Source organism: Grampus griseus (assembly GCF_964374135.1).
Source record: "Grampus griseus genome assembly, chromosome: 6".
Classification (NCBI taxonomy): Eukaryota; Metazoa; Chordata; class Mammalia; order Artiodactyla; family Delphinidae; genus Grampus; species Grampus griseus.
The window spans coordinates 108,697,947-108,709,208 of record NC_139000.1 but is presented as its reverse complement, the minus strand read 5'-3'; the positions used below and the strand labels follow the sequence as shown (position 1 = coordinate 108,709,208).

The following is an 11,262-nucleotide window of genomic DNA, read 5'->3' as shown; positions in this document are numbered from 1 at the left end:
CTTTTTAATAAGTTTCGCCCTTCTTCCTCCCCCCTCCGCACCCCCCCATCCCTCCCTCCGCTCCCCCTCCCCGGCCTGCCGAGCCCTTTCCGGCACTCCAGCTTCTCCGACTCTTAGAGCAGAGATTCCGCTCTGGCCAAGCCCACGGGCAAAGGAAGCCTCGGGGACTTCCTTCCGGGATGTGCCTGGGCTCCCGGAGCCCGAACCTCCGACGGGGGTCGGGGGGGAGTCCTGGCGGCTGAGAGCTGGGGACGGAGCCCCGGGCTGGCCTGGCCTGCGGCCGGGAGGACTTCAGACACTGCACAGTTAATATTGAGTTCCCTATAGCTCCTTGTAAATCTAGCGCCCACTCCACCCTCCCTCCCCCTTTAAATCTTCGGTCGCGTTCGCGATTTCTTACTTGACGTAGAATTCCTGGTTACCTAATCACGGACTTTTTTCCCCCGAAGGGCCTCCCCCTCCCCCGGCCTGCTCAGACCAGTCCCCCCTCTCCCCACCTACCCCCCCATCGAGACGACCAGCCAAAACCTCCTTTCTCCTGGTCTTTTCTTCCCTTTCTTGGATGAAAGCCCTATATTTTGAATTAAAAACTCTAGACTAGTTCCTGCGGCTGCAGTAACGCGGGGGTTTCTCCCCAAAACGACTTCAACCGAAAATGGCTCCTCAAACAAAAGCCCCCCCACCACCACCAATGGCATCTGGTTGATTTCAGGAAAAGGACACCTTTCCACCTTCTGAGCAAACCACCCAGGCCTCTCTCCAGCCAGACCCTCCTTCCACAGCCCACTCAGTGCTCTCCTGGGGGCCAGGGGCAGAGGGAAGGGAGGCAGGACTCGATGGCGCCCAGGCCCTTTGGCAGGATTTTCACCAAGAACACTTCTCTTTAAAGGGCCTCCTCGCCAGCCCTGCGAGGCCGGGAGCTCACGTTGATGACTGGTCCGAACCACTGACTCTATCAAACAAAGTTAGAGGCAATCATGATAATTTAGTTTACTTCTGAATATTTTAAATATAATGAAAACAAGTATAACAGTTTTGTTTTCAAAACTCTTTTGAGGTATCCACCATTAAAAGATTGGGGTTTTGTAAAAAAAAAACACACAGTGGTTTATTGAATACTTACAACGTTTACACCTTCAATATTAATTAAATTCCACTTAGTTTTAGAGGACGGAAGTGCACAAAACAAGTAGCTGTTGGAAACATCTTCACATAGGGAACCACCACAGATGAAACGGCAGCACTAGATACCGACCCCAACGGAAATGTTAGCGGCCCCGTTTTCTGCTTTGAAATAAAACTTTATAATCCCCAGGAATATTTATATCCGAAGGCCAAGTATTAAAGATACACTTCACATACACACTATTGTCCGCTGTCTTTATCTGGAAGGGGTTGGGGAGAGGGCACCGCTGGTGTCTACACAGCCAGGAGGAAACATTCACAAACAGAGAATCTACGAGACGCCGGGATCCCTTACCACGCGGGAGTGTCCTCTTCATATTAAAATATGGAATGCTTTTCTTCAAATATCCACTTTGTTTTTGGAGGGGAAGGTGGGGAGCGGATGCCTCGAAGGGGGGCAAAGAGAGGGAGGCACATTGCACATAAATAAACCGGATGATCCAAATGCAGGAAGTCCTCAGAGCGGAGCGCGCGGAGCTTGCCCGGAGTCCTGGGTCTGCATCCGGCTCCTGGGCCCGGCTCGCACTCTCCTCCTCTTCTTCTCCTTCTTCTTCTCCTCCTCCTCTATCCTCTCCCTCCTCCTTCTCACTGCTTGAGCTCTAGGGCCCAGACGTGCTGCGGCCAGCCCGTCCGGCCTTTGGTTTTCTTGTCGTTGCTGCTTACTGTGCTTTTCAAGATTTCGTTCTGGGCAGAGGGGAGGCGAGGGGGAGAAAAAGAGAAAGAGAGAATCAGAGAGGAGACCCGGTTCCACGCCACCCCCACGCTTCTTCCGGCCAAAGGAGAGAGTAAGAGAGCCAGCCAGGGATGACGTGTGGGATGCTTTCAAGTCCCAGCCCCGGCAGAAGAGCTACGGAGGCTGGCCGCTGCCCTAGCTCCCGCCCGGGGCCTCCAGACGCCGGCCGCGCTCAACTCCCGATCGGCAGGTTTATAAACAACCACCCGTTTTCATGTCGTTTATGGAGGAACCGGGGGCCTTCTCTCTAAATCCAGATGTAGGGGCGCGAGCGGGGGTCATCGCAGCCCCAGCTCCGCGCTCTAGGGAAGATGGGGTGAGGTGCCCCTGCCTTGGCCTGGGCCTGTCCGCATGCAGCTCGGCCTCCGGCTCGGTTCGGCAGTGCCTCTCCTTCCAAGGCCTCTGAAATCTCCGGTTACTCAGGGGACTGAGTAGCGACTAAAGCACCATAGGCCCCAGAGAAGAAAACCTCGACAAATGGGATAATTTTCCAGGCCCTTCGTGGCAATAGCCCTGCTCTGAACACCACTACCCTCTGGGCACCTGGTAGGAACTTGAGAAAACTAATTTTCAGTTATAATTTCCTGTTACTGTTAACAACAATTACAGTGACCAAGGTAATATTTACTATTTGTCTCAAAACGTACAGGCTCATGCAAACTAAACAAGAAATACGGTAAAGTATACTCATCCGGGAGGTCACATTTTAGTCTCACTGCCAAAGAGAAACTGCATTTTGAAGTTAAAAGTACTTATTTAATGTTTACCTTGACGTCTTCCCGGCACAGAAATCAGAACAAGCATAAGATTCTTAGGATCAGTGGCTGCCTCATTCTCAAGAGGGGGAAATGCGATCACTAGTGAAATAGTTGGCATCAAGCGCTTCTGAGCAACTTATTTTAGAAATATCTGAAAGCAAGATCGGATTGGAGGCCAAATGAAGGCTCTACAGGACAGGGAATGAGGGGTCCGGGCCAGTGCGATCGGGAGATCAAGCCGGACCCTGAGTCCGCGAGGCCCGCCCTGAGTGCCGGGGGGAGCGGCGATAACCCGCGGGTAAGATCACCAGCGCGAAGCATCCCTCTTAACCTCCTCCGCGTGCTGACACCCTCCCCCACCCCCTCCGCTTCTGCGGGAAACCATCCCGACCAGAACCTGGTGCAAGCAACCTTGGCTCAAGACGCAGCCAAAGAACGCGGAGTGCCGTTGCTCAGCCCAACTTTAAAGAGACCGGAATTCCCGGTCCCCCGTACCCCACTGCCCGCTGCCCCCTGGTACTGACCAGTTCCTTCTTCCTCTTCTCTTCTTTCACATCTGTCTTCTTGATCTCCGCCTTGAAGGCCTCCGCCTCGCCGTTCTGGTCGTCCTTGGCCAGCAGGTCCATGAGGTAGGCGATGTAGCTGGTGGCCAGGCGCAGCGTCTTGATCTTGGAGAGTTTGGTGTCGGCGGGCACGTTGGGGATGCACTCGCGCAGTTCAGCGAAGGCGCTGTTGATGCTCTGAGTCCTGCGCCGCTCCTTGCGGTTGGCGGTGCCCCGGCGCTTCACCGGGCGCGGCCCCCCCAGGCCCGGGGGCCCGGCGCCCGGCGGCACCCCCCCGTAATGGGAGTGGTCCAGACCGGCGGCGCCGCTGGCGTACTCGGGGCTGTAGGACAGGGCCATGCTGTAGTCGGGGGGCGACATCTCGGGGTGGCCGATGAGCCAGCCATGGAAGTAGGGGTTCTCCTCGTGGCTGCAGCGGCTGGCGGCGGCGGCGGCAGCGGCGGCGGCGGCGGCGGCGAACGGATAGCCCTCATGGTGCACCACCGGGTGGTGGGGGAAGCCCCCCACCAGACTCATCTCGCTCTCCGCGCCCCTCCACGCGCCCCAGCGTGCGCACAGTCCCGCCGCGCCCTCGGCCCGGGCCCCCGCTCCGGCGCTCGGCGGCCTCCCCCACCCCCCAGCCCCCAGCCCCCGGGCGCCCCGGCCGGCCCGGCAGCCGCAGAGGGGGCTGCTGCAGCCCGGGCCCCGGCCCCCCGCCTGGCCCGCGGGGCCCGCCTCAGCAGCGCCGCGGCCGCCGGCTCCCCATAGGGCGCGGCGAGGTGGTCCCGGCACCGTGCGCCCCTGGCAGCCGCCGCCGCCGCCGCCGCCGGCTCCCGCCTCGCTCCACGGCCCGCTCGCGGGCTTCTGCTTCCCGGGCGTCTGCGGGCAGGCACAGTCCTCTCGTGCTCATGCAAAGGTGCCCGGGCTCCGGCTGGGCTGCTCGGAGGAGTCGCCGGGCTCCGCGCCCCGGCCGCGCGCCCGGCGCCGCTGCTACTCGGAGTCCCGGGGCGAGTCCAAGCCGCGGCTGGAGGAGCCGGCGGGGTCGACTGCTCACTGTGAAGTTACCTCCATGCGACCCTCCCCTTCCCGCCCTTTCCCCTCCCCCCACCAGCCTGATCTGTGTTCTTGGGCGCTTATTGTTTTAATGAATTTTTGGTTGTTGTTGTTTTGGTCCTTGAATGTGATTTTAGCTGCGAGTAACGTGTCCCGCGCTCCTCTCGGGCTCCCTCGGAGGGTTTTCAGAGAGGTCTCAGTGCATCCATTTTCTCAGATCCTCTCCTTCTTTCGGGGGAAAGGATCTGGGCCCTGCAGGCGCCCTGGAGCGCGAAGGCGGCGGCTGGGGCTCGGAGGGGTCTGCGCGGCGGCCTTGGGAGCTCCTGGGCGGCGACGGCGGCGGTTCTCCGGGACTGGACACCGTGAGGGGAGCAAGAGGATTTTCCCAGCGAGATCTCCATGTACAGCTACATCTTTAGGGCCGCTCGGGTTAATATATGTCGTCAGAGGCTCCTCACGCCAATCCCGGGGCGGCGGGGGCGGCGCCTCGCGCTCTCTGCAATAAAACTTTTTGATGTTCTCCTTGCTAATTGCCGAGGTCCTCATCCAGGATTGGCTGCCCCTTCATAACCAGAAGATAATTAAAACGAGGGGGGGAGGGTTAAAAAAACTTTTTTATCAGCCGGAGGTTAATGCAAGTGTTTAACAGATGCTTCACTATTAAAATATTTTCCCCCCAAGTCTCAAATATCGAAGAATCTTAAACCAGGTACGGTATCACTCCGCTTTCTTTTCTGGTTAAAAAAAAAAAAAAAAAAGGAAGCAGATATTGCTTTTCGAAGTGTTTTGTAGGTAACCGAGGCAAGAAAACCAGAAGGCAGCGGGCGCAGTTCCGTGCGGGGCCGGGAGCAGAGGCGGCGGGCGGTCCCCACGGAGGCGCGTCTCCAGCCCAGGCGGGCGCGGGGCCCGGGGCCCGGGGCGCGGGGCGCGGCGGGGCACGGCTGCGGCTTTGACCTGGGCACGGTGTGGAAACGCCCGCCACAGCGTCGCTGGACTTACCCACCATCACGTTACCCAGGCCAGGGCCGTCTTGGGTAGCTCATGTTATTGTGGCTGCTTTTGGAGATCATGGTGGAGACCCCGGGACCGACGGCCAAGCCGATTATAAATACTTTTACTTCCATGTTCTTCAGGGACACCAGCCCCAGCGAAGGAAGACCTTGAGCTATTTCAAAGCGCAGACACCTCGATTCCCCGAATTTGTTGTGTGGCCGGTATCGGTGTTCCCCTGGTTTAACTAGACAGTCTGGTAAGTAACTGAATATTTTTTACAGCGTGTTCTGAGCTTATTTTCCAGTTTTTATGAACAAATATATAAATACATCTCGACATTCCTGCCTCTCCCATAAAAGCGGGCATCTGTGGAAAGCAGGTTTAGTTATCGGAGGGGAACCATTAAACACCAGTTTAAGAGGCAGGCCGGGAGGACGGCTCGTGGATGTTTAGACTGCTGGCCTTGGTGATCTTGAACGCATTATAACCGAAAATGGATCTCCACTTGTAAGTCACCCGGCCGCAGGGTACCGGGGCCGCGGTGCCCCGAGCGGCGTGAGCGTCTCCAGAAAGCTCGCAGGAGGTTGGGGGTGGTGGTGGTGGTGGACGGTGGCAGGAACTGAAATGATCCCCGGGGCTTGGCCAGGAGCCGCAAGGAGAGGCTGATGTGTAGCTGAGGATTCCGCCCAAAGGGTCGGTGTGGAAAAGGGTGTCTACAGGAGCCCGCGGGCCGTAAATTAGAGGGAGCCCACGCGGAGTGTGCAGGAGCCCGCGCTGAGCCTGGGACTTGCCGCTGGGCCTGGCGAGGGTCGCCCAGGGGAGACCAACTACGCTACCTTGGGCGTCGTCTCTGGCAGGCAGGCGGAGTCAGGCCCCAGGCCGCAAAGGGAGTCCCATCCAAAGGACTCAGCGAGCACAGTCCTTTTCTTGCCTGCTGCGTGCGTTTTGCGGGGTACACGGTTGGGGATGGAAGGCCAGGTCAGCACGAATAGAGGGCGGGGTTGGGGGGTACCCAACTCCTGAGCTGCCAGGGATTGGGGCAGCCGCCAGCCACTAACCCCAGAGCCCTGGGCAACAGCTTTGGGAAACATGTTTTAGGTTTTCGGTGGCCGGGCTGCAGGAGAGGGAAAGGAACCCAGGGAGGATCGTAGAAATCCAGTCTGGAAGTCCTCATGACGGCCCATTCAGTCCCTTCAGCAAGGGGTCAGTTTCCCTGGATGCCCCCAGCAGAGGTGTTAAGGCAGAGGACAGGAGGTGGGGAGTGGCTGAAACCAGACTGGTTGGTAAGTGCCCTTTGGGCTGAGAACAAAATAGCCACCTATAGCTTTGAACCCCCACCTTGGGTAGGTCTGCAGTTTTGAGCACAAGGAGAGTCTTTTAAATACCTTGTTCTTCAAGGAAAGAATATAGGTAGTGTTGTCAGGGTTCTGTTTACATTATCACCAGGGGAGGCCAACCCTAAATGTGTAAATACTGGTAGTTCAATCCTCTGACATTTGATACATTTTTAAAAAGTCTGTTTATAAAAACACATCTAGGCCTTGGGAGCAGGTAGACAAAGTAAGATGATTGCACCCTGGCTGGGAACGGATAAAAATGCAGGGAAAGTAGATGCAAGCTGCTTTCAGGCCAGGGGGAGTTTGGGGAATTGAAAGGAGGAGGAAGAGGCCAGGCAGAGGGCTGAGCGGGGGACTGGGATGCAGTGTTCATCAGAGGCGAGGAGCCTCCATGGGAAAGGCATCAGAACTTGCCACTTTCAGCCTTTCCCATGCTCTTTTCATTGAAACAAAAAATGGACGAACCCCTTCGTGGTCCCAGAGAGCCCGGCAAGTGATAGAAGAGATGGACAACATGGGACAGAAAAAAGTCATAAAAGATGCTAATCTGAACATCCATTCTCATTGACAGTGTCATTATCAGTTAATTAATGTGATTCGAGGGTCTAGGGCTTCATGAATCTCCGAAGGCCAAAATGCAGAGGCTACAGCCCTAGAAAGGGGGCTTGGAGGCAGGGAACAAATGGGAGAATTCTAGGGTCCCTAACTGGCTGAGTTCCACTCTGAATGCACAACCGAGTCCACCTTTTTTTGTTAGTGCTGTATTTGGGACATTTTGCTCTGGGTCTAGTGGGATGCTGGATTAGTCTGCTACCTTGGAAAGCTGTGAGGCAAAGATGCCATCTCAGGTTTGCCCCCAGTTTAGGTGGCCTGTGCCTTCTGAGGGGCTACTGATGGAGCTGGTGGTAGTGGTGGTGATGGAGGGGAAAGTGGGAAAAGTAAAGGAGGGGGAAGTTCCTGGCTTAGTTATCAGCCCAGGGACCCCATCCTGGTCTGCAATAGTGTGGCCTCTGGTGTGCTGCTCCCCAAAGGGCATGCATTCCGAGTACTCCAGGGGAGGTGACACGATTCAGGCTGAGGACCACTGAGCAGCTGAGAAGATGCGGGCTGGGGGCCACCTGGGGTGCCTGCAGGAGGAATCCTGCAAGGGTGAGGGCGTGCTACCATCTTGCCCTTTTCTGAGGCCCTGAGCTGAGCTGCAACCAGTCTTACCTAGGCGGGGAGACTGCTTCACAGGAGGGGGGCTGGGGATGATGTTTGCGATCCTTGTAGCTGATGGTGTACCCACTGTGATGCACATTACATCTGCCTTTTTCAGCTAAGCAGACAGAACTGGGGTCCAACATTTATTCTGGGCCCGTGTCTCCTGTCTCTTTTCCCTCAATCCTACCCCTTCCCCTGAAAGGGAGTCAAAGGGCACGGGAATGGCTGCACACTCCCTTGCAAACGTTCTGGTCTTGTGAGATATTACTTTTAAAATAAATCTGGTTTAAACTAAATATTTTCTTAAAAACTTCAGTCTGTTTTTAGGGAAAATACAGATCTTTTCGAGGTATTTATTATTTCAAAGGCAAGGGCAGTTTGTATCTTGTGTTTTGCTCATGAGAACTCAAAATAAACTGGACCTGAAAATAACCAGGCCAGAGGGCCATAAACACACATTTTATGTTTACGGGAATTATGGCTCAATTCCCTTCAGCATCTTTCAAATCTCGTTTTCCCTTATTTTCTTAACCCACGTAGTGGAAGTGACTCTGGGCATTCCTTTAAATATCTATAATGCTCTTCTGTGAGGTGAACCCCAGAACGTGCTAAGAGGCCCAGAAAGAACATGAAACCCAGAGAGTGGCAGCAAAAGCAGTGTGTTCTTGAAGATGTCACCCCAGCCTCACCTGCTCCAAGGATGTGCTTCTTGTGACGCCCTAATTGCTCTGCATTTCTGTCTGTCAGAGGGTGGGGTTGAGTCATTGTACCTGCGGGCCACTTAGCCCCAGAACCTCTAGGACAATCTAGAACCAGACATATTGTCTGAAGTGGCAGCAAGAGTCTCCCCTAACTGGGGTTTTGTAGCCCCTCCCTTTCTTGTGTACCTTTTGGCGAGTGACAGTGGCCCCAGAAACGTGGGGGTGCTCGAAGTACACACTACAAAGCAGAATCAAGTTTGATCGGACTCACGTCTGTTTCAGAAACGAAGGGCAGGAAGAGCTGCCCTTGGCTCTTCGGAGGTTTCATTTCTCGTGAGCATTTTCTTGTTGGATTTTGGGGTGGGCCTGGGGTATTTGGTGAGCGAGCCCTTGTCCCTCCTCTTTCCCATCCGAACAGATCTGTGGCGACAGTGTGGGGAGGGGCTGATCCAGTTGCAGTGATGACTCTGGAGGGGCTGATTGCTCCGTGTTGATCAGGAAACAGTTAAGTCAGTGGAGAAAATTGGAACTTGCTGGGTGCTTGTAACACCCCCCCCCCCGCATTTAGCCCCTCTCTCTCTCTTTCTCTCTTCTCTCCTCCCTTTCTACCTTCCTTTCCCTCTCTACCTCCTTCCCCTTTCTCTCCTTCCCTTGCTTCTAATTTGCCTTCCAGCAATGTTTGGAATTATAGGGGTTTTGGTGTCATAGAACCTGAAAGTGGTGAATAAGACACTGGCTCATCCTTAAATAAAGTCCTTTAGAAAAATATTTTTAAAAATTGAAATATGACGGACATATAACATTGTGTACAATAATTAAGGTGTACACTGTACAAGAAACATCTTAATGTCCACTATGATGGGTGGTGGGAATTTGCATTTTCTCCAAATAATCAATGACTAGATCTTCATATTAACTGGCAAATGTGCTGCTGCTCTGGAAGGTCTTTATTGATAAGGGGGAACCTTTGCCAGGTAACCACATGTGTCTGTAAAGCTAAAATCCTTACTCAGACTGAAGGGAACAAAAGATAATGCACATGAAGGGGCCTCACTCTGGGCGGCATGATGTATATATACATGGGAAGTGTTACTAATGTAATTATGGTGGTCCTAAGAGGTATGATAAATCTGATCTTCGCTACTTTGTAGTAAAATATAGATGGAGTTTAGAGCAGAAGTGGTGTAAGAAAATACACCTCACAGGATTTATGTCAACTACTCACTCACATTCTTGTTTCAATCAAATCACCTACACACACAAGCAATATTTTCTTCCAAGCCGGGAGGAGAGCATTCAACATGCAGAAGAGGAAGTAATTGTAATTTTGCATACACGCTCTAAGGAAATGGTAAGGAATAGACTTCAACTAGTCTGCAATACAGTCTGCGGTTCAGAATAAAATATGAAAGCAAATGGCAGCTTGAAGTGCAGGGCTTTGGACAAACCACTCAAGTGACTGAAGGGTCTGTTTGTGTCTGGAAGCCCCGGTGCCTTCCCAGTTCTAACTGCAGTGTGGCTCACATTCCTGTTCTGAAGCCTCCTTTGCAAATTCACAGAGATAGATTTCTCTAGCCCTGGCAGTTGCTTCCAAACCCTTGCTAGTTTCTTCCGGGGCCTTTGCTTCTAGACGAGGGCTCGCCATGATGGCTGGGTTTCAGGTTAACAAAAAGAAACCGTTTTATTGTCGATATTAATGGCAAACCTCGATGTTTACAAGGCTTGGGTTCAGCAGATCAAAAGCAGCTTGGCTTGACTTCTCAATATTCTCTGGAGCTTAGACAATTAACTGCAATTTTGCTCCTAACGAAACAACACAGGGAAGTTCGTTCCAGAAACGCCGAAGGTAGTCTTTCAGCAGAGATTTTTTTTTTTTAACCTGTGTACAACCTGTCAGAATCTAAAACATTTGTCCACTGAAGCTGAGCTGAGTTTTGAAGGAAACCTCCTTAAGAAAATGTGTTGGCAAAGTGTCTTCGTTTGCAACGCCACGAGCCTGTTCAGCCCTGCATTCCATCTTGCCTTTCTGGATCCGGCAGACTGAGGTCTCCCTGGTAATTTGGGTACACCGAGTCTCCAGTTAATGACAGATAATCAGCCTTTGGGTCATTCGGTCATTCTCTTATTACAAACCCCTCCTGCTCTCTCTGATCTCCTTTCAAACTATATTTCACACAAACAAATAAAGCAAGACAGGGACAAGTTCTTAAAAGAGAGAGAGAGAGAAATATTAGAAACTCCCGATACAGAATGCTACACAAGGAAAGGCAAGCTAAAAGAGGATAGGAAAGGACATCTTATCCAAATGAACATGTTGTGTACAAAACATTAAAGGAAAAGGCTCTGGATTCTGTTAAAGGGACAGAAAATTAAAATAAAAATAATTGCAGGCAGAAAAGTTATAACATAAACAGAGAAGGCAGGATGCTTGCTGGAAATACGCAGCACCAGGAGGCGAATTTGTTGTTACAGATTATATATCTGCAGTGTGATTGGACAGGCGAGACTTTGTTTCATTTTCCAGGAGAGAATGGATTTCCTTTTAATACTTGTGTGAGTGCCCACTTAAGTTAACACAGGCCAAAACCTCGAGGAACAAAAAATGGAATTGCATTCTTATTGCAAAGCATCCAACTTCAAACGAAGGAATTGGTTGCATACAGAAAAAGCAGAATTCCATTCAAAACACATTGAGAGACTCCACTAGACGCGGATGACTGATGCTTTTCTTGTTTTGCTGACAGAAGGCACAGATCA

At 52.9% G+C, this 11,262-nt stretch overlaps 1 protein-coding gene across 1 annotated transcript; it reads right to left on the bottom strand.

Annotated features, from left to right (window-relative positions):
• Positions 1-1,542: 1,542 nt before the first annotated feature.
• HAND2 (heart and neural crest derivatives expressed 2) lies at positions 1,543-3,755 on the bottom strand (the record flags this gene model as incomplete). The annotated part of the gene is made up of 2 exons (XM_082657304.1): positions 1,543-1,869; positions 3,201-3,755. 2 exons carry the CDS (start codon positions 3,753-3,755, stop codon positions 1,771-1,773), a joined length of 654 nt encoding a protein of 217 aa, XP_082513430.1. The 3' UTR covers positions 1,543-1,770.
• Between the last annotated feature and the right edge of the window lie 7,507 nt (positions 3,756-11,262).